A 21,534-nucleotide genomic window follows, 5' to 3' on the forward strand; every position below is an offset into this window, starting at 1 on the left:
AAAAAACAAATACAAAGATATTGGTTGTTGAGAGGTAACAGAGTCTGCGATTTACCGGTAGGCCTACAGTTCGCAAACTCGTGCGAATTAGGCTTAGTTCTTCAAAAAATCGACAAAAATATAAATGATAACATTATTCAATGCTCATCAAAGAACAACATGCATGATCAATTTCCAGTAAAAACAGATAAACAAAATATCGTTTGGATTTGATGTGCTGGCACCGAATTATCTTACTATTTCAGTTCTTCATGTGTTTTTTTAACTTGAAAAGTAATATTTCAATATGTGTATTTTTTGTCTTTACAGAAAAAATATAAAGTGCATCTTTAATTGGCGGCGGAGGTTTTAGAATGAGATGGGGTGTATTCATTCGGTGGCATCGGTCCACTTGATAAAGGAACGTTGATATTTTAATTGCAATTTTCAACACATTTGTTTACAACACACTTTTGATGTGGATGCATGGAGGAATAATGGTTGATGCGTGTTTCTAATAACAGTTGCATCAATGAAGTACCGCACGACACGTTGGATGAAATTTATTAGATGATACGGTAATTAATCGAATTCAATTTTCTATGTATTTACACAGGTGCACGAGCAATGAATATGGAATTGGGGGCGTGATGTAATCAACATCGATTCTGAATCAAAACGTTTGTTATTGTCTTCATTTTGCACGTGTTATACTAAATTGTCCTGATTAAATGACGTCATAATTAACATAGATGCAGAAATTGAGATACAGGTATCAGCATAAATCGGGGAGGTATACAATCAATTAATTTACTTTAGGCCTATACCGTTTTTATTTATTTTAACATTATTTAGTATACTCCAGGATTTTAAAATCAGGTAAAAAACCTGTTTTACATTGTGGTCTTTTATATAATATGTGTTGTATCCATATATGGGCATGATGATGTCATATCACTACCATGTTTGGGAATATCACTACCATATTTGGAAACATCACACTTTTGTCAAACTAGTTTGATAGTGTAACAGAGCTTTAGAATATGACTGTTCCTGTTGTTAACATTAATCTTAAATAATATGAATGCAGTATTACCTTTTGTTTACTGATTTCTGAGTGATCAAACCAACCACGTGCAACAATTAAATCGGCGCCTGTAAACGCCACACGTGCGAAAATCACTTATGAACGAAGCAGTTACAACACGAACTCCTCAGCTGTAGTAGGCCTATTTATTTATTATTAATTAAGACTACGAAATATGAATATAAAGAAGAAACACCTACAGCACAGCTGTATGCCTACATGCTTTTGCAATAATAGTCTATGGTTAATATAGGCCTATGGTTATAAAATACTTCATTTGTATAGACCTACTGTATGTTAATAATATTACACTTTAGTCTTAAAGGGACGGTACCGATACAAGACCATTTCAACATTTCATTTCACATCAAAATAACTCATTTAATGGTTTTATTTACAAAGTGAGTCAGGCCCTTAGAAAAGAATACAGTACTTTGTATTTTAATAAAACCTAACACTGTAATAAATCATTATTGTTTTAGTTACCAGTGACGTCATGCGTATCATGTTAGGCGTCAATGCTGAATGTCATCTTCATTATTAATTACCTATCAATAATAAGAAATAATTATCATAATGACATAGGCCTATTTGATATCATCTAACCATCCAAAGTCTGTCTGCATATAGAAGATTCCTTTCAAATCTTGTTTGGGGCGATTTTACTTTTTTTTTTCACGCCTACTGTATTATTTCATATTGCTGGTTTCTCTTCTGTTAAAATTGTGACAATAATAATATATAATACCTTTTATCATTCATGCATCATATGACAGACATTATTATGGATAAAAGTTATGACATTATGGGAATTGGAATCGAAAGAAAATTATGTTATTGTTATTGTAAGATAAAGCTAAAACATCGTACCATCTCACAGATACTATTTCATTAGTTTCAGTTTAATTCCTCGGGCGTTTTTGTCTTTTTTATGCATTTATCTGCAAATTCTATTTGGTGTCTAAACAAAAATGATTGTGGTTAGACTATTAAATATAATAAATCATCATTAGAAAGTATAATAAACTATATAAATATGTATAGTGTGTTTGTATAAATTGTAATCTTTTTATACAAAAGGGGAAGAGAAATATTGTTTTAAAACTAAATTCACCAGGTGTCCACCAAGGCCCAGAACAATGATTCTTCAACCTCAAACAAGCTTTCTACACGCAACTTTGTGGTCAGTCGTCACGGTATAAATTTCTTTAAATTAATATAATACAATAGTATTAAGTGTATTATAAACCCAAGAAATGATTAAATTGTTGTAAATGCCGGTATCTATCACAGCAATTGATAACAACTCTGTGAAGATGTCTTCGAACGTACAAACGGTCATTGAAAAATACAAAACGTTATGAAAATATATTTATAGAAAATCGAAGTTGAATTTCTTATAAAAAGGATTGAAAATTGGTAAGTTATTCTCCCACGCCTGACCGGCCGTGGCTTTAGCAGACAAACAGACAACCAACAGACGAAGGAATGAGTGGCCGGCGTGGAAGGGTGGACTGGAATATTTGTTAGCATTATCACTGGACATGGATTGAAATACATGATACATATTTAGTGACTGAAACTAATTAACCTACAATTTATACTCCATGTTGCAAGAAAATAAACGCTAAAATGTGGGAAAAACTGAACTGAACCATCCAAGTGCTATTAGTATTAGGCCTAGGCCTATAGGCCTGTAAAATAGACACAGGGCATAGAAGAACGACTGCATTAATTCAGGCCTAACTTAACTGTTTAGCAGCTTTAAAATGTGAATAATAGTAGGCCTAGAATTATTTAATTCCAGCCACAATCTCAACAAAATAATTAAATAAAGAAAATGCTATGTGTAGACTTCAAATTGCATATGCGGCGTACGAGTTGAGACGAACAGTATGTGAATGTCCAATTAGATTATGTATACGTAAACGTGCTTTTCAATTCGATTACAAGATTGCTTATTCCATAATTTAAAAATCTGCTCGGTATTTATTTACATAGGTCAAAGGTCGTAGTATAATTACTCCTTATTTGTATGCATAAAGAACGCATGCTAAATCATGATTAAAGATTCTACATTTGCTTCCGTCATCTTGTCGTGCGTGCGTATAACATTGATGATAAATGACATTCGGATTTTTAACGGCAAACAAGTGAACGTGTTTGCTTTTTCATACGATTTACGATCTTACACCCGTCTACTGAGATTTGGCTAAATATTGAAAACGTGTAGAGAATTATGAAGCTGAGTAACGTTAAACACTCAGTTCTTGTTCTTTTCACCTATTTGTATCATTCTTTCGAAATTTAATGACTTAGTCAAAGTCAAATTTACAATTGCAAAACATTGAACAACAGAAATGGCATTGACTGATATTGTATAGTGGGCGATATTTCTGTCTCGTCGGTAAATTATGTTATTAAAACGTGGATTATGCATACAGGTAATAAATTTGGCATTGAAATGATGTATTGTTAAATAACTTACTATTTATAGATTCATTTACTTTCAATAAAGACACTAATAAATAAGAAAAGTACTTTAACTAAAATATCGGCTGCATTCCAGACAAGTTAAAAACATAGGCACGGATTGAGTCGAATCTATTTTTGCAATTTCAAAAGTGTGAAATACAAAAATAAGTTGTAGTTATATTCACAGTAATACTGGTACATACATTAATATACTAATAATCATTCATAATTTTCAATTGTAAGGTATAATATTGAGTGTAGGCCTATAATAGGTCATAGCGCCCCCTGTAATTTTTCTGAGCGATACTCTGAATTTTGCTCAATAATTATTGTTACGGTTATTAGTATTGCATTGTGGTAATAATGACAAAGATATATTATGTGAATCATTAATGGTGGTTAGGAAAGAAAGAACTATAGAAAAACCTGCTCTTGAGGAATATGATGATGATGATGATGATGATGATGATGATGATGATGATGATGAGAATCAAATCAAGATGATCATAATTATGATGATACTGAAGACGATAATCATGTGGCCGATCATCATACTCATAGAGATGATTGAGATGACGGTGACTCAATTATGATGATGATAATGATGATGATGATGATAATGATGAGAATGAGAATGATGATGATGAGAATGATGATGATAATGATGATAATGATAATGATGATGATGATAATGATGATGATGATGATGATGATGATGACGATAATGATGATGATGATGATGGTGATGATGATGATGAGGATGATGAGGATGATGATGATGATTATGATGATGATGATGATAATGATGATAATGATGATGGTCCGATAATGATGATATTGATGGTGATAATATTGATGATGATGATGATGATGATGATAATGATGATGATAACCATGATGATGATGATGTTGATTATGACTATGATGACGATGATTAATGAATCTGATAAACGTAAGAATATTTTCTCATTTTTTCTAAAATCTTTTTCCACTGTATTCATACTCAATGCATTAGGCTATTATCAACGAACAACGTTTTTCTTTCATTAATTTTCCTCGCAGCTCTCGGAAAAGCAACAAGGTAATCTAATATGGCGTCAACTGTCTTCTTTCTCGAAAAAGGATAATAATGATGATAAATGATAATTAGAATAAAGCATCGCTCTCAAACGTACTTGCCTTTTCAAAATAAGAAAGCAAGAAAATGCAAAATCGCCATGACAACGACTTGACTAATGGATTTGCAATCATTCTCTCCGCCATCATCTAATACTTGAAACTGTTTCTCTTTGTTACAATGAGCTTTTAAATAAAGTTAATCACATTAAATTACTTTCAAAAAAGGTGGTCACCTCTTAGTGAATGCACACCCGGTGTGTAGTTATTATGAATGTTGCATTTCGTATTGTATGTAGTCAATGAGTTCATGTTTTACGGTATGCAGTACTCATCATAATTAAGATATAGGATTACTGTTACCATACGGTTGAAGATTTGAGCTACAAAAACAGCAAAGTACAACAGAAATAAAGGATGTGCATTTTATCGCCACATACTGTGGATTAATATTTATAAGTACAAATGTACTGTAGGCCTATATATAATATGAAAAACACATTGTTTACTGTTTCTCTATTGTTATTTAAAATCAGATTTTATTTCAACAAGTGACTCTATGCTCATATTTACAATGAATTTACAACATCATAAGTACAAAACATAAATTAACGATAGAAAGTTATAATTGATAACCGACTTAAAAGTAGAAGAGCTCAACAAACATTAATGTTATTAATATTATGAACCGGGCAAATTTCCAACACAATCGTAATACTCATGTTCAATGGTAAAAGCCGTGCTTTAAAAAAATAGAGGAATTGTGGTTGTATTATTCAATGGAAAATGATTCTAAGAATCAAGAATTCTAGGCCCTACCACCTGTGTCAAAACTTAACTGTGTTCCGCTATGATTGGGGGTAGGTCGTCGTGGTTGCGTGTTGTCAACACAACAGCACGCGTCTCCACGAATCAGCAACACAAGTAGAAACATAAGGGACAACTGTGTCAACAATGGAAAACACATAACAACGACAACAACATACCTTACTCGTCCATCGATTCCATTAGGGAATGTTTTATATGTGTAGTACTATATAAAAATGATATGTTATTTTGGTGGCGAATAGTACTATCGTATTGTATCGTAATGTTATTAGAATTAGTGATCTGGCTTACAATATTTAAACGTATAAGCTCTCTAATCATTCTCTTTTATTGAAAGAGCCTTCGATGAAAAGTGTAAATTAAAATAAGAAAAAAACTTAAGTTGGATACATATATAAAACAGAAACTAAGAACATGTCCATATAATATGTAGTATATTCAATGATTTTATTGTCAGTATCGGCTGTATTTTGTATAGTCACGTCAAATGTCAAATGTTAAATGGTAGCCTACAGAATATCCATGTTTGGTTTCTTATTCGTCTTTCCTCTAAAAAAGTGCATGATTTTGGCGTTGATTGTACGCATTCATGTACGAGGCATATTTTGTAATATCAACGTACTAAAATGTATGTTTTATCGGTTTAGTCGTACTACAGTATTACACTACAGTAAGACGTATTGAAGAAATTATAATATAAGCTGGTATGATTAAAACTCGTAGGTTTCATTCCATTAAGTGTAATGTATACATTGTAAATTGGATTTCAGATTTGTGCAGGCAATATACATTTACTGCAATAAAATAAACATAAATCGCTCATATTTCATACGAGGTCATTGTTGAAAATCCAATTACTGTAGCCTGACGACTTTCGTATTCAAGCTATGAGCTACTTTGACACAGCGCCCCCTTTTCTTTGCCATTTTCGTAAAGACCTGCTGCAGTCAAAATGTCGTAAGATCAAAATAAAAAGGCAAAAGACGTTTTCAAGTTTTCATTCATTTATAGCTATACAAAATTTATTTCTCTATACAAATATACAAACAGTAACAAATAAAATCGACTATTCTTAGTCTTATAAACAATTAATTTAACTTCATTTTCAAACCATTTTCCCAAATGATCTTTTCTCGACCTAAATCGTCGATGCTGCAAAATAATATTAATGCAAGGCTTTTTAATTTTACAAATCTTAATTTTATATTTGTTCTAGTGAGTTAATGAAGTAAATGTTGGTCACGTGGCTATATTTAAGCTTGGTCCCATTTGGTTGATATTTTAGAAGCAGAAGAAACAGAGGATGTAACTCAAGATAAGGTTAATTATGTTGTAGTCCCTTTTGGCTATGTTTTTGTATACAATTACAACATACTAGGGCCAGGCATCGTATTATGAGCTACCCTAATTTATCGTACGTTTTTAACAAAATAAACTAAAGAATTGTGTCGCCATTACAAGGCGACTAACGCCCTGTAAGTGGCCGTAACACTTTACAACATTTTTAAAACACAACAAAAAATAGTAGAAACTGAAAATGTTATTAAACACAGTTTTAAACTATTGTTTAGTCGAAAAAGAATTTGCAAAACAGCCGTCATGGATTTTACGAGCCGAGTGTTATTAAAGGAATGCCCCAAATCATTAAAGCCCGGCGTGAGATCTGTCAAACCGACATTCCTGTGGAGTGGCAAGTCAACCGGCGTGCAAATTCTCTTTCGACACCTGTTTCACTGGGGCCTAGCCCCCTACCACCTGCTTCTAAAATAAGTGGTTATTAGAAATGTCATTATGAATATTATTGATTGGAATCTGTTTATTCAACATTACTAAAACCCAAGAAACAGTTGAACACAAGAGAGTTAATCCATTGCTATTGTACAATGTCACTGTAGGCCTAACTTACACAATTGACAATATAAAAATCATTCATGATTTTGTCGGATATTGCAGTATACAAGGTTAAGAAGAGTTCCGGGATAGACGTCACTCAACAACCATGTACTGACATCCGACAAATTGAATAGGATATTTAACTATCGATAAAGTAAAATATAGGTGTTAGGGTGTTTCAATAAACAAGCCAGCAAAATGTTCTAATACAAATAACTGCCAGTGTTCACGTTTCCACGGATTTCACTTCCCTTTGTTCAGTAAGTTTAGTTCTTGTTTCATTTTGATCGGATATTATTTAGAAATGTGTTCATTGAAAGCGTCTGTGCATATCAAGTTTTTGTTCTCTTCTACTTTTGGCATCATTATATGAAATTCTTCGTTCTTCTCGTAGTGAGAATGTCATCCGCATCGAAGGTGACACCACCAAGGAGTTATCCATAAACTAATTCACCTGGAAAATAGAAGAAATTAGAAATTTAATAAAATACGAGTAATAATAATTCAACTGATGAAAAGATATTAGGCTAAGTATTACAAGATGGTTCGGTTAGAAACCCCTGCCATGGGAACTGGTTGTACGGATTAGCACAATCGTAAGCTATCAATCTTATAAGTGTTTCATAGCTGAATATTATAATACGATTGTTGAAAGGAATTCTCGAAAATGTGAAGCACCAGCTGGTTATAATATAATCAGCATGGTCCTGTTTTTAGTCCGCATGGGAACCTGAACAAAATTGGGCATGTGTGCTAAGATTAGAATGATAGTAATCCCAAGCGATCTCTATATTATAATTGTAGTTTCACACACATTTGGAAAGCACCTGACAGAGCGCTAAATTTGATCCAATATCTAGTGGAACTGGTTCACATTTAACCATCAAAACCGAAACCCGTTCTGGTGCCATGAATATTATGTGATCTGTATGTTTTGAATTACATTGGGTTAGCATGCTTACCTCAATAATTTAAGACGGTATTCAACAGCTGCCACAGGGGCTAGACAAAGGAGATGATTCTGGGGTTTCGTATGCTTCTAGTGCTTTAGCTAGTTTTTCCTGCAAGATAAAGAATTAAGAAAACATTTAGTCATGATGAACAATCGATACTGTGTTGATATAAATGTACTTCTTGGTAATTCTATAGGAAGTATATTAAATCTCATTAAAATGGCATAATACTTTTATTAAAACAATAATGATTTAAAAGACGAATGTCACACAATGACCCCATATATGATACATCATTTAAATATGCTGAAGCAAATACTACTAAATAACTACATATTAATTACATTCAATTTAAAATTAAATTCAACAGATTGCAATAAAAGACACGCTAGTGTAACTGAGAAGCGTATCAATGAATATTATTAAGTCTAATTAATTTACAAATTTATTAACTTATCATAATTTTGTTATCTATTTCCACCAGTAATTATAATTTGACCAAACTTCCTCGCTCTTTATCTGTTTACAACACCACGAACGAAGAAATCGTTTTGGAACAGTATTACTACAGTATTAGTTAAATTCATTGACATTTTTATCTAGGCTCTCACTACATACTCGAGTAGTAATCGCAGGAAATTTGTTAATTAGAATCCGTATCAACTTCATTAGGTATATACACATTACCAAGTAACCGTATCATGAATCTCATACTTCCTTGTTTTTAAATCTATGCCCATGGCCAAAGGCAACATGGGATATGGCAGAGACAGGCCTCTAAAATACTTCCGTCAAAAATGCATTTTATCAAATTTACTAATTTACATAAATAAAAAATAAACCTAATGCAAAAGTGAAAATAATCTGATTTTTTATCTTTTTAATACATAAATATAGTTTAACGTAAATAAAAGAGGGAATTTCTACTCAGCAATGTTAGTATAAATCTGTGTTTTTGTAGACTGTTATTGCAAAATACCAATTTAAGTCAAAATGGACTAAAGAAACTACACTGTAGAGAGTATAATATATATAAACAATAACAACAAATATGTTAAAATGTAAAATTACTTACTTTTAATTCTGCTGTCCTATCTGGAGTGTTTTGTAATGAAAGTGACGTCAGTGGATTCCTGTTATTCGTTGATCCTGATCGAATGCCACAAAAACTAATATTTTGTTTTTCAAGTTCAGTTTGAAGATCTTGAATATAGTCAATGACATGTTGTAATATCTCCACCTGAGAAAGTTTTCTATCTTTGGGTATCGTGGGTACGATTTCCCTCAATTTTTCAAAACAGTCCTGCATGCTGAAGTTGCCAAGTGAATCTGTGCTGCTGTGTTTACTGCGTTTTTTATGAATTCCAGAATTCTGTTGCAATCTGTGTGCGCAGACATGGTTGTGGGTCTCCAGCTGAGCTACGTGAGTTTTCGTCATCTTTCAATATGATTCTAACCTGTCGAAATTAATAATATGTCAGTAAAACGATCGAATTGTGCCTTCTAGTAATTTTAAGCTAATCGTGTTCAGTTAGCAAGATCTAAGCTGAAAATGATCGTTCTACAGCTGTGAACACAACTTGTAGTATCTGATCGCATCAAGGTGACCAATCACAGAGCGGTAAGTCACATGATTAATTAAGAATAAACACATTGAGAACTGTATTACTCGATTGACATACATCACACATCTCTCGACCAATCAGCGTTCAGCATTGTCAATACGACCCGTCAATCGCGTTCGCCTACAGGCAACTTATCAACACAATACTTGATAGTTCTGTTCTTTCTAATCATTCCATATACAACTCCTAAATCCTTTCATGAAACCGCAATTAACATAATTTAAAATATTCAGTTCCTTTTTATGGAAAGTATTTCCTTTTACAAATATTAATACTATTGTTTGATTTAATATATAACCACAACAGCATTGTTGCGGGGATAGCTAAATCATGGAGGTACCTCCATCGTTTGTTTTTGTAACAATTTTACATGTTCAATACCAGGCAAAGTTATTAAAAAGTATACATATTTCATGAGCCGTTTCTAAGAACATTTTAATTTTATGAAGATTTATGCAACGCTATAAATATGTTTTATAAAGATAAGAACACTTTAGCATTACAATAGTTTTATTTTCGACCTTTGTTTGGAAATATTTAACCAACGGTAATATATTTTTTATTATAAAAATATATATTTTAACCCAAAAGCAAATTCCTCAAAAAATGGCTGAAGATAAAAATGAAATAAGCTAAATCAACACGACAGTCAGAAAGATATGCATTTTTAACAAAAAGGTTAAAATATGATATGAAACTGTACATTATTGCATACACTTAAAATTAGTTTTAATGATTCAGTCACTTTTGTTTCCCTGCCCACCTTAGGACCGTCATGTTTATTATTTTTTCTATTAGATATGTAATTTAAAGTGTGTAATTAATACATAAAAAAATAACATTGGATTTACTAAAACTTTTTCGCCAGTTTTTGTAGGCCTAATAGTTTCCTAATTGAAATTCAGTCAGTAATATACCCATGGGATTTGTTTTTTTCAGGGTGGTAATTTAAAAAAAACACGGCAAACAGTTAGGCCTACCCCAAACAAACTATAAACACAGATATTGTTTACTATTTGATGTATTGGAATTTTGGAGGAAGTATGTAAAAAATATAAATCAAACGTTTTATGATTTTAGCTAACGTTTTCAAGTAGCATGTATGTTTATAATAGCTTCGTGGTTTGTCATACAAATTCAAAAACATTTTTGCGGTGAGATACCATGGAGCTAAATAAATGGTGAGCCCAAAACATTCAAAAGTATTTCTCAAGCGGGTTAAAATAGCCAATGAACATCTGTGAGCACTTTGGCTATGTATTTACTTTAAAGTACTGGTATAGTATAGACTTGTGATTAATCGTATAGAGATTGTCACAATCAACAAGTCCGTTCTCGACAGTCTGGCGCCGGATTTATGACGTCATCCATTCATTGCCCATTGAGTGCTGTCAGATAGGCGACGGACTGGCGGTCGTCATGGGAACAACTATGCCAATCAGGATCTGGTTGAAGGGGACCGCTTTGAATCAATTACAAGTTAGCTATTCAAAACTGATAAAATACCTTTTTGAAATCATCACCTTTGCATCGGTATCGCTTGCATCTTAACGCACCTGCATGCTTGTTGGTGTTAACTCAGTTCCTGTAGCGCTAATTACACTATTTGACCGACAACTTACCTTGTTGACCTTACGACTCTTCACAGTCCCAAACATGCTGATAGACTTTTAACAACTTATTACATAATATTCACCTATGATTTTAATTATAAGATATGCATTTTTTCGTATATGATATTGATATATAGAATTAATTTTTTTTTCATTACAATAATATTTAAAACAGTAATTTGAATTGTATTGAAATATTGAAAATGTTTACCAAAAGTTTTTTATAATTAATAATAAATACATAATAATATAAATTTTTTTTTCGATTTTGTATAAAATAAATAATAATAATACTAATATGAGTGTCATTTACTGGCACAAGCTTTCAATCGCATCGAGTGAAAATATCAACAACTCAAAAAAAGTTGATTAATATTATTGTAATATACATAATTTTATCTGCAAGTCATTGAAGTTGAGCTTAAAAAATAGTTTGTTTATCAAAAACATTCGATACTATATTCTATAGTTTTTTTAAATGAGCCGTTTTTAATAACCATAGTATAAAAAGACATAAGTAAGCAGTAGGCCTATATTGGTATCACAGCGACACTAATTAAGGATAATTATCAGTCTGTTGAGTAACATTACGTAGGCCAACACATAATTAATAACAGATGAGATAATAATAATTAAGCGTAGGCCTATTTCAAGGAATTTATGTAGATAATCAACTAATTACTGTACATTTAAAGCAATTAAATAAAATAATAAACAATAATTGGAACTAACATTAACAAAGAGTTTTATTAGGACCAGATATAGTTGTAATCAATTATATTAGGTCTATGGGTCATTAGAGATACTGAGACGCCATTGTCCAGATGTGCCTCAAATATCATAACTATTATATATAGGCCTATTTATTTTTCTTAATATGTATTCCAGCACCCCCATCCCCCTACCTTATTGTCAATGTCATACCTTTTTTATTTCTTCGATAAGGTTTAGGTTTTACTCAAGGCGTAAAGATTTGTCTTAATTGAAGTTTGCCGTAACCTTTCATTTTTAACATTAAAATTACTACATCAGTTTTAAAATGCTATAATATGGATTGATGCACGTGTGGTAATAGATAAAGTAAATGGAAAGTAGACAGCAAGATGATCCTTTTTTTAAAGTTCTTGACGTAGGAGGATAGAACAATTATTTAGGTTTTTCTTTATCTGTAAAGTCAGTTTTTTTTTAACTGAGGAGGTTACCCAGTATAAAGAAAAAATAAATAAAAATGGTCAAGCACATGGGTGCACGTTGAGGGTTCAAATCTACATCTATTTGACTCATTCTCATAAACCTTGAAAGCATTATTTCTGATTTACACCACTACTAGGCCATATCAGTCCCTGGTAATGAGTGATCCTCCCTAATTAGGCTGCGTTGCAGGTATTATTAGTATAATTCATAGTTGCTCTTCAGTCAATTTTCTTTTCTGTTTAATGATTTTTTCTACGTTTTTCTACTTTCTCCTAAAATTATAGTTTTTCAAGTTTATAATAATAATATGCAGAAGTATCTCACTAATATATAGAAAGATTACTATGAGATGAAATACTTTATAATCTTTATACCAGCAAAGTCCTGAATTAAGTACTACTGAAAGTATGTGCTTGTTATGATCACTGGAGGAATTCCTCTACGCTCTGATTAAACTTGTTATTTTTAGTTACGGTAAATATAACGTTCAAGTCATTGAATAGATTCGTCAGCAGATCTAGAAATTAGAACAGTCGCAAAATGGGATTTTTGACAACACGATAGAATTGGTACTTGAGCTATAAGTAGCACGGCTGATTCAGATTATAGGATCGTTTTGGAGGGTCAATAGAGAAAAGGCAAAACACGTGTGATTGCAACACCTTTTGTCTATGTATACACTATCCGAACGCCCGGCGCCAGCCTGGCGCCGATAGAGATAAACTCCTGGAATTTATCACAAAAGGTCTATGGTGTTGAGTAGGGGGTTTGCAGTTAGGCCTAAACACAGCTGTGCTGGCCCAAGTAGGCAAACAAACTTTAAAAGGTAAAGATAGATTGACATGATACTCAAAACTTCAAATCTATCGGAATGCAGATAATAAATATTCAATTAATACTGTACAATCGAATACGAAAATACATTACACGTCAAATCGGTGGTAGAATTACATAGGTTTGTTTACATTATGTTGAATAGCATGTTGTTAATCCTGCTAGATAGCCATAGTAATGACGCAATAATACCATTATGTAGGTTATTGATTGGTTTAATTGAAATCTGTCTAAGCCAGACAAGACGTGGGAAAAGATTACCTTAACACCTACAACCAATTCTGTCTCATGAGTGCTGCAGGGACGATTTGCAAAAGAATAAAAAAATTAGGCCTAATTTCCCAGAACACTGTTATTAGTATTGCATTTTCATAGATAACTAATTTGCAGCAGCATGTAAACAACAGGTATATTTGTATTGGTTCTATGTAGAACAGTATTAAAGTGTTAATGACATTATGGTCCCAAACTCTATTGTAAACCGTTCTGTATAAAAACTTGATTAAAAGTTGCAACCAAATTGATTAAGGTAGAGACACATTGTATAGAATTTAATCTCACTTGTAATGTGTATCTTTAGCAATAGAGCAAAGCAAAACGAAGGTTGAGACAAGTCGATAAGCTATAAAAGTTAATTAATTCATGAAGTGAATAGAAGAATTAGCGTACCTAGATGTAGGCTTAAGATTATACATAAAATTTCCAAAGTTTGATTCGTTTAATCGGTCATCAAAATCGTCAGGTGTGCATGTTGTGCTTTTGAAATTCCTCAAATTATTAGAAATAAAGACTTTTAATATCATATTTATTGATAACAAATGAAGCAAATAAATTGTCAAAACTGTTGTGATTATATTTCGATTTTTTACGCCTCAGTAGTGGTTAGTCGTAGCGTCCATACCTACGACACACGTTCGAAACATTCCTTGACACTTTAAAACAATCTTCTAACTTTGAGCCTACAATGTCTCTTTACAGAGTATGCGTAGAAGCGTGTGAACTGAATTCCTGATATTAATTTAGCATGTTAAACACAATCATTCAAAATGCGATTAAGAAGCTATGCTTTCTTTTAGTCATAGCGTCAAACTATTCAACACAAATGTACACGTGGTTTGCCTTCTTCATATTTGTTGATTTACAATATTTTACGGTTTTGTGGTTGCCTAGAATGCAACAAAATGCTAGCAATACAATTGTATTGGTATTTCTAAAACTCCAGATGGTAAACTACTGAATTCATGTTTTTATATTTTAAATCTTACTCAAAATAAAAGAACAATATTTAAACACCTGAAATGAACAATACGTTGTTTTTTTCTTATTCTTCTTCTTAACAACAATAGGCAAGGGAATAGTGTTTCCGAAAGTTTGACACTTTCTTCCTGGCTGATTTACTTAATCTTATTTTTAGGTAGGCCTAGGCCTATATGAAACATGGATTTATGTTTTCTAAATGTCCTATTATTATCTAGAGAATGAATACTCTAACGAGGTATGTAACCAATAACCCTCCCTTATTTGTTTCAGTCACTCTTATTGTTCACACCCCATGCCGATTAATAACAAATATTTGTCACAATACAGATTTTATATAGAACTGTGATGAATGTAGAAGCACACCTGGGTGGGACGGTAAAACGCCTTGCAGAGCAAATTAAATCAACAATAGGCAAAATTTGTGTAACAGAATTTTAATTATATACACCTGCAGACCTATTTATCACTTTTTGATCATCTATTGTATTCGTTGGTGTTATTAAATACTTGTTGACATTTTATTGTATGCATCAGTAACGGCTTTTACATGTGTATAGGCCTATACAAGGAAACACATTTATTTTTTTTTACCTAAAAATCGAATTTCTCGAGGCGAGTCGAAACTTTGATAATGTTGACAATGACAACTTGTTTTTATTTCCTTTGTACGATTGCAAATATGACAAAAAACAATATTTCTATCTTATATTTTTTAAAAACTACAATTACATTTATATATAAGTTAGGTTATTTTGTTTTCTCCTAAAAAGTTTATATCCAATACCAATAGGCCACTGATTAACAGCTGCAGTGAAAATGGTGTTATAAACAAACCATGTACCTATTATAGGTCCCATGAACAAACAAAAAGATAATCGTTTTTGGCTCAGGTGTGTTAACAAGAACCAATACCTTAATCTAGGAGCTATTATAATTTGTGCATACATTACTATATTCTAATCAAAACATTGCAAACGATATATAACGATAAAGGGTCAGAATTTGTGGATTGTAATAGTTGAAAACAAAGTACTTGAAACGAACAGAAGTTGCTAAATTATTATTTCTTTTCTTACTATTTATGTAATAATTGAATATATATAATACATTTTAATTTATATTATTGTTTTGACAAAAAAAAGCGAGAATGTATGTTTATTTTTTTAACAACATCTTTATACAGGATTACACAATCAGGTAAAAGAAACCTGTTTTGCATTGTGGTCCTGTCTTGAATAAAAAAAAAATCAGGGCAAAAATGTTTAGTTTTGCGAGAAAAATTAGATGTAATACTAATAGGCAAACATAAGTTAGGCCCATTTATCGTGACGGATTGTAAAATTTAAAAAGATTAATGGTCTTAAATGAGGTGATATATGGGTATGTAAATAGGTATTTAAAAGAATTAATAAAATGATCAGTACAAAAATGATGAGGAGGAAGACTATATCGCCGACTTTGACAATATTGCTGACTTTGACGATATTAATAGAAGAATTCACCGGTGAAGAATTACAAATGAATGGTAAAGATGTATATAATTATTCTAAAAAATAGATAAAAATGATATATGCTAAAATGATACGAATGCTGCTGATGAATCGCATCCAGTTCACGGAATTGATGAATACGGTAACTTGTAAGGTGGGAACATGTTACGCCCAAGACAATGGGTTGGAATGTCAAGAATGAAGATCAGTTGAACGTGTAAAATATCTGAATCCTTTCTTTTTGTATCATCAAACTAACAGATGTCCAACAATCAATAGATCAAAAGTACAAGTAGAATCAAATTAAAGTAATTTACTCATTTAAATGTGTGTCTGTGTGTGAACACACCTAATAAAATATGAAATGAGGTGTTAAAAGAATGTCGACAATAGTCACGTTCGTAGCCACAAAAACGAAACCTTAGGACGATTGAAGCATTGACTAAGAAAATAATATACCAAACTTTTGTTGTATTATTTTGAAGTCAGTCTCAAACTTGTTTATTTAGTTGTTGTTACAATTGGGGTATTGGACACGCTTATAAATATGAAACATGCTTTGGTCTAACAACAACTGTCCTCATTATTGTATATATTATAGCAATAGGCCTAAACCAACATTTTTTTTAATGTTTTTTTTTAGTTTTCTCTATACATTGGATAAAAAAATAAAGATTTTGTTCGTCGAAACTTTTTTTGGTAAGTTCTTCCAACTTCTATTTCATCAGATATATAAAGAATATGGTAAAATCCACGGTATATTATTAATAACAATTTATCGAATATGCAATTGAAGATTTTCCATTGAATTTAAAACCACTTATGGCAAATGATTTTATTTTCTACATATATTTTATAAAAGTTGTGAGTGATGGTCTAACGTCAATCATCTACATTGTACTACAACCAAGAGTTAAAAGTATTTTTTAATTTTCGAAATTTAGGGGGCCTTCACGAAAATTAAAATTAGCTGATGTTTTATCTAAGGGCCTGTTCGTAGGGGTTGAAAATACCAGCTTATTCCCGATTTCCGTTCGCGTGACCCAATTAACTTTTGCCTCAGGCTACAAAAAATTCGAGGCAAAATGTTCACCAAATTTGCAGGTTATTTCAGCGATAATCCAATTATACTCGGCCTTCGAGGATAATAAATCTCCGATAGAGGCAATGTGTCAAATTTTGACAAACGTTCGCCCGTCATCTCTCCTACGAAGCTCTTCCATACACGCTTCGAGAGCGATCGTCAGCTGGTGCTGTCCTTGTTGGTGTAGACCGCTTAGTAGGCCTAGCTGGTCGGTGGTGTTTCGTGTAACATTGGGCTCAAATTCTTCGTCTAACAAGGAGTAAAATAATGGTCGTCAGGAGAAGGCATATTTCGGCAGGATTATCGGCGTTAAGAGGCATAAGGTTTGTCGCAAGGATAAGCAGTGTAAAAGGTAGCAAGTAATTGTTATTGTAAAAAAAGATCGCGAGTAAAAAATATACAACACGAAACTAGCGTGCGAAAATGGGGTCGTAGGTTGTAAAGACAACTGACCTTATAACGTAATTTCCGGTTTGTGATTCGTCGATTAAGCATTTATAAGCGGTTAAATATTTCAAGTACGAACAACGCTCAATTTATAACCCGAGGCATGGGTGAAATTAAGCGCTTATTTTAACCACCGTACGAACACGACCTAAGAAACTGTTAGCTACATATGAATAATTAAATCATAATTAACGAAAAACAGAAAAAAAAGGATATAATTCAAGATCCGTTTTCAATGTAATCGGTACTCAGCAGTTTCCGCTTAATTGAAGCCGAATGCATCCTGACTGAAAATCTAAAAATACGGTAATTAATATTCGCATTTATTTTGAACTTGTACATCTTTTATTTGGGTTTATTTGTGGACGTGATGAACTTCATCGAGAGACACATACCTCGCTTTGTTGTGGAAATGTTTACTCAGCGAATACTAGAAAACAAAATACAAGCCAAGCGGAATCGAACGGGGAAAACAATGGAAGATACTTGAATTGAACTTAAATCATTCGGTCGGAAATACACCCTTAACCTTGGTTCTACTCAAACGACTTCCCTAAACCCATAACTACATACAATGGAAAATCATAATCTAGAAACACCTGTACGCCTAAAAAGTACTTATGAACTGAAAAAAAAACTCTAGTTCCGGTATTGTTTGTTAGAACATGGAGAAAATAAAGGTTAGAAGAACAAGTTGTGAAATGTCAGAATCTTCTTTCAGAACTTCCTGCTTCTTTGTACACTATTTTAAAGTTTTGTATAAGTTACATTAAGAATCATAAAAATCGAATAAAACTATTAAGCCATTTTGGTTCATTATTTTATTCTTTATTTCACCAGGAATTAATATGACAGTCAGAGAACATTTAGATATGCAAATTAGCCAACGACATGACCTGTTGCTGCAACATTTAACTGTATACGAAATTTATTTCAAACTTTGAAATTCAGGTCTCTTTATTAATTTGCCGCTTTGTTGCTCAACAAGCCTATAAGGATTTTGTCAATTTATTCTCATTTTAGTAGGCCTAAACATTTGATTTAATTTCACTTTCTTAAGTACTATGCGTAGTGTTTTATTGACATTTTAGTGCGGCATAATGACTAAAATATTTGGGCATAACTTGCTAAAAAGTTGTACAAGCTTAATTATTAGTTTGTAACTATGAAATGAAGTAATTAATATCGTTAGTTCAAATGGTCTAATAGATACGGGGTCCTTGAAAGTTTCCCGGATACGGTTTACAAAATCCAACATCCTTCCTCTCCAATAAAACTTAACTCATGGTCATAATTACCTGACTGCCTATCTCGTAAAATATTTACAATTAATAAAACAATTGCTACTGATTTATCATTGTTGAAGTCAATGCATCATTCATAGCACAGAAGAAGCGTGATCATATTTTTGATGACGTCACACGCAGACCAAGATCTTTAACTAATGAGACTTCGTTATGGCATTAAGAAAATTAAATTAATTAAATTATTAAGCTAGACCTATCTCGATTCCGGGGCCGGACGAGGAAGTCGGCCAGTTTTTAAAACGTTTCAGACCGTCTTAATAAATGTTCACAAATAATTAGGTCGCCTTTTTATTTAAGCCTTGATTGATATAAAAAATATATGTTAAAATACTAGGAACGTGATTAATGACAGAATTGAAAGGACTCCCAATCATTGACTCCGCTTGACGAAATTAAAAATGCTTTCCGGCAGATGATAACATGGTAGGATAAGGTTCCTGTTGTCTGATTCCCACGCGGGCTTGTTACGGTTCTCGAAGATGTGCTCATCTTCACTGTTGGTTACTGCCATTCTCAAACAGGTGCCCGAGATTTTATATAAAATCCTAAGTAAGAATTCTCTGAACAAAGACGGGAATATTACGAAACTGTGATCGCCTCAAACAGCTGTTGTACATGCAAGTTGCTTGAAACTTGAATTAGTATGTCCTCGCGTATAAGAAGCAATTTCACAAAACAATACTTGAATATATTCCATTATAAAGTTGATCAAAATCCAACGAATGTATAAAAATCCAAGCAATTATTGACGGCAACTGAGGTTTGGGCTTACGATGTGGATGAGCCCATTCGCGTGCCGTTTGTGGTACATTAATCCTGTCGCGTGCCTGTTGTATTGAAAGTGGTAGGCAGCTTACAAATAATCTATTGTTCCGGTTCATCCATGACAATTACGGCACGCGACAATTCAGATAAAGTTAGAATTAGACCAATCGCAGATCCCCACGATTTGTGCTGCTAATCGAAGCGTGACGTGAACCTAAAGTTCTTGTTTATTTAGGGGTTCAAATTGTTCACTTTCTTTCCTTACTTTTTTTACTAGGCATATACGGTATTATAATATTGATCTCTTGTTTCGAACATTATGAAATCACAAGTAGCCACACACAGTAATCCAAAAACAAAATGCTTAAAACTAAAACTTGTTCTTTAACGGATAACTTTCACTTCGTGGCATTTATATAATGTCAATAAGTGATATGAATGATTTATCAAATTATGAAATAAATAATTATGAAGTTTGTAATTTAGTTTCGTTTAGGCATAGCCAAGTGTAGGTAGTTTTCCTCAACACATTGAATGTAACTTGAAATAATTCGTCTAAATGCGGTTTACACGGTTGGTTGTAATTGTATTATTTGGCTTAACATGGCCTCTGTTTAATGGTGTAGCATCGTGTAGAATACCAATTAATGGACACCTTTCGAGGCCAAACTAGCACCAAGTGCCCTCTGAATGGAGATTGACCGTAGTGTTAAATATTACCCCTCGTTCATTTCAGGGAAAAAAGTCCACTTTATAAGTGTGTCCCCTGAACATGGTGTCCCAAATGAGGGGTTCTTATAGGTCGTAGTTTTAGGACTATTTGGTGATCTTTTCCATTCTTAAATTGTTAAAATAAACGGTTAAATATTGTACAAAGCGAAAGGCGTGAATCTATATCAAACAAAACAACATGTTTAGATGCAAGTGCCAAGAAAATCATAAAAACAGTTTAAATAATATATAGTCCCACATCCGGGCAACTGACAACATAATCGAGAGAAACACACTGTGTTTAAAATTGATAATATTTTAGAAGGAGATTTCCCAGTTTACCTCGCCTTCAATCATTTTAAAACTTCTTCATTCTATTTTAATAGAAAGTTTGAAGAAAGTATAACAGGTGGTTAAGTAAGGAAACATGTTTTTTTTCTTCTGTGATATAAAACATGTTACTGTACAAATAAAATACAGATCTTTTTTAATGATCCGTGACACTGTAAAAGATGATGGTGAGAACTTATGGAGAAGTTAGGGTCCTTCTTTTTTATTACTATAAGCTTTGTGGGCTATACTGGTAAAACTTCTATAAATATAGGCCTACTGTATGTTAAATAGTTAATGTTTTCACTTTATGCCATTGATTTAAATAATGATTGATTTTCAATACTAATCAAACAGTCTATACATAAGATTAAAGAATAGAATACAAGAATGTATCAAATACTCGCAGGTTCACGTGATTATTCACTTAACTAAGTGGGGAGAGCATCTGAGCGGGAAAATGTAGGTCTCTGCAAATATTTCAGGCCAAATAATATATTATAATAATAAATTGATCATATATAATTGTATTTTGGAAGGCTA

The 21,534-nt window shown here is 32.4% G+C and overlaps 2 protein-coding genes across 2 annotated transcripts in view; both read right to left on the reverse strand.

The window, feature by feature from the left end:
* The window catches only part of LOC144854866 (signal peptide peptidase-like), an 83,741-nt gene that overhangs the window by 42,038 nt on the left and 20,169 nt on the right, over positions 1-21,534 (reverse strand). The window lies entirely within an intron of this gene.
* Positions 6,472-9,884, reverse strand: LOC144854140 (uncharacterized). Its single transcript, XM_078712031.1, has 3 exons — positions 9,407-9,884; positions 8,341-8,439; positions 6,472-7,832 (listed from the first exon to the last, which is right to left on the reverse strand). Exons 1-2 carry the CDS (start codon positions 9,767-9,769, stop codon positions 8,362-8,364), a joined length of 441 nt encoding a protein of 146 aa, XP_078568157.1. The 5' UTR covers positions 9,770-9,884; the 3' UTR covers positions 6,472-7,832; positions 8,341-8,361.

This window comes from Antedon bifida, chromosome 10 (genome assembly GCF_963402885.1).
Source record: "Antedon bifida chromosome 10, ecAntBifi1.1, whole genome shotgun sequence".
In the NCBI taxonomy this organism is placed as follows: domain Eukaryota; kingdom Metazoa; phylum Echinodermata; class Crinoidea; order Comatulida; family Antedonidae; genus Antedon; species Antedon bifida.

Bases quoted from the DNA above. Each gene is read 5' to 3' on its own strand.
- LOC144854140 (XM_078712031.1), bottom strand. From the start codon at position 9,769: ATGACGAAAACTCACGTAGCTCAGCTGGAGACCCACAACCATGTCTGC. The intron at 8,440-9,406 runs GTAAGTAATTTT...TTTATCTTGCAG, and splicing joins ATAGGACAGCAGAATTAAAA to GAAAAACTAGCTAAAGCACT.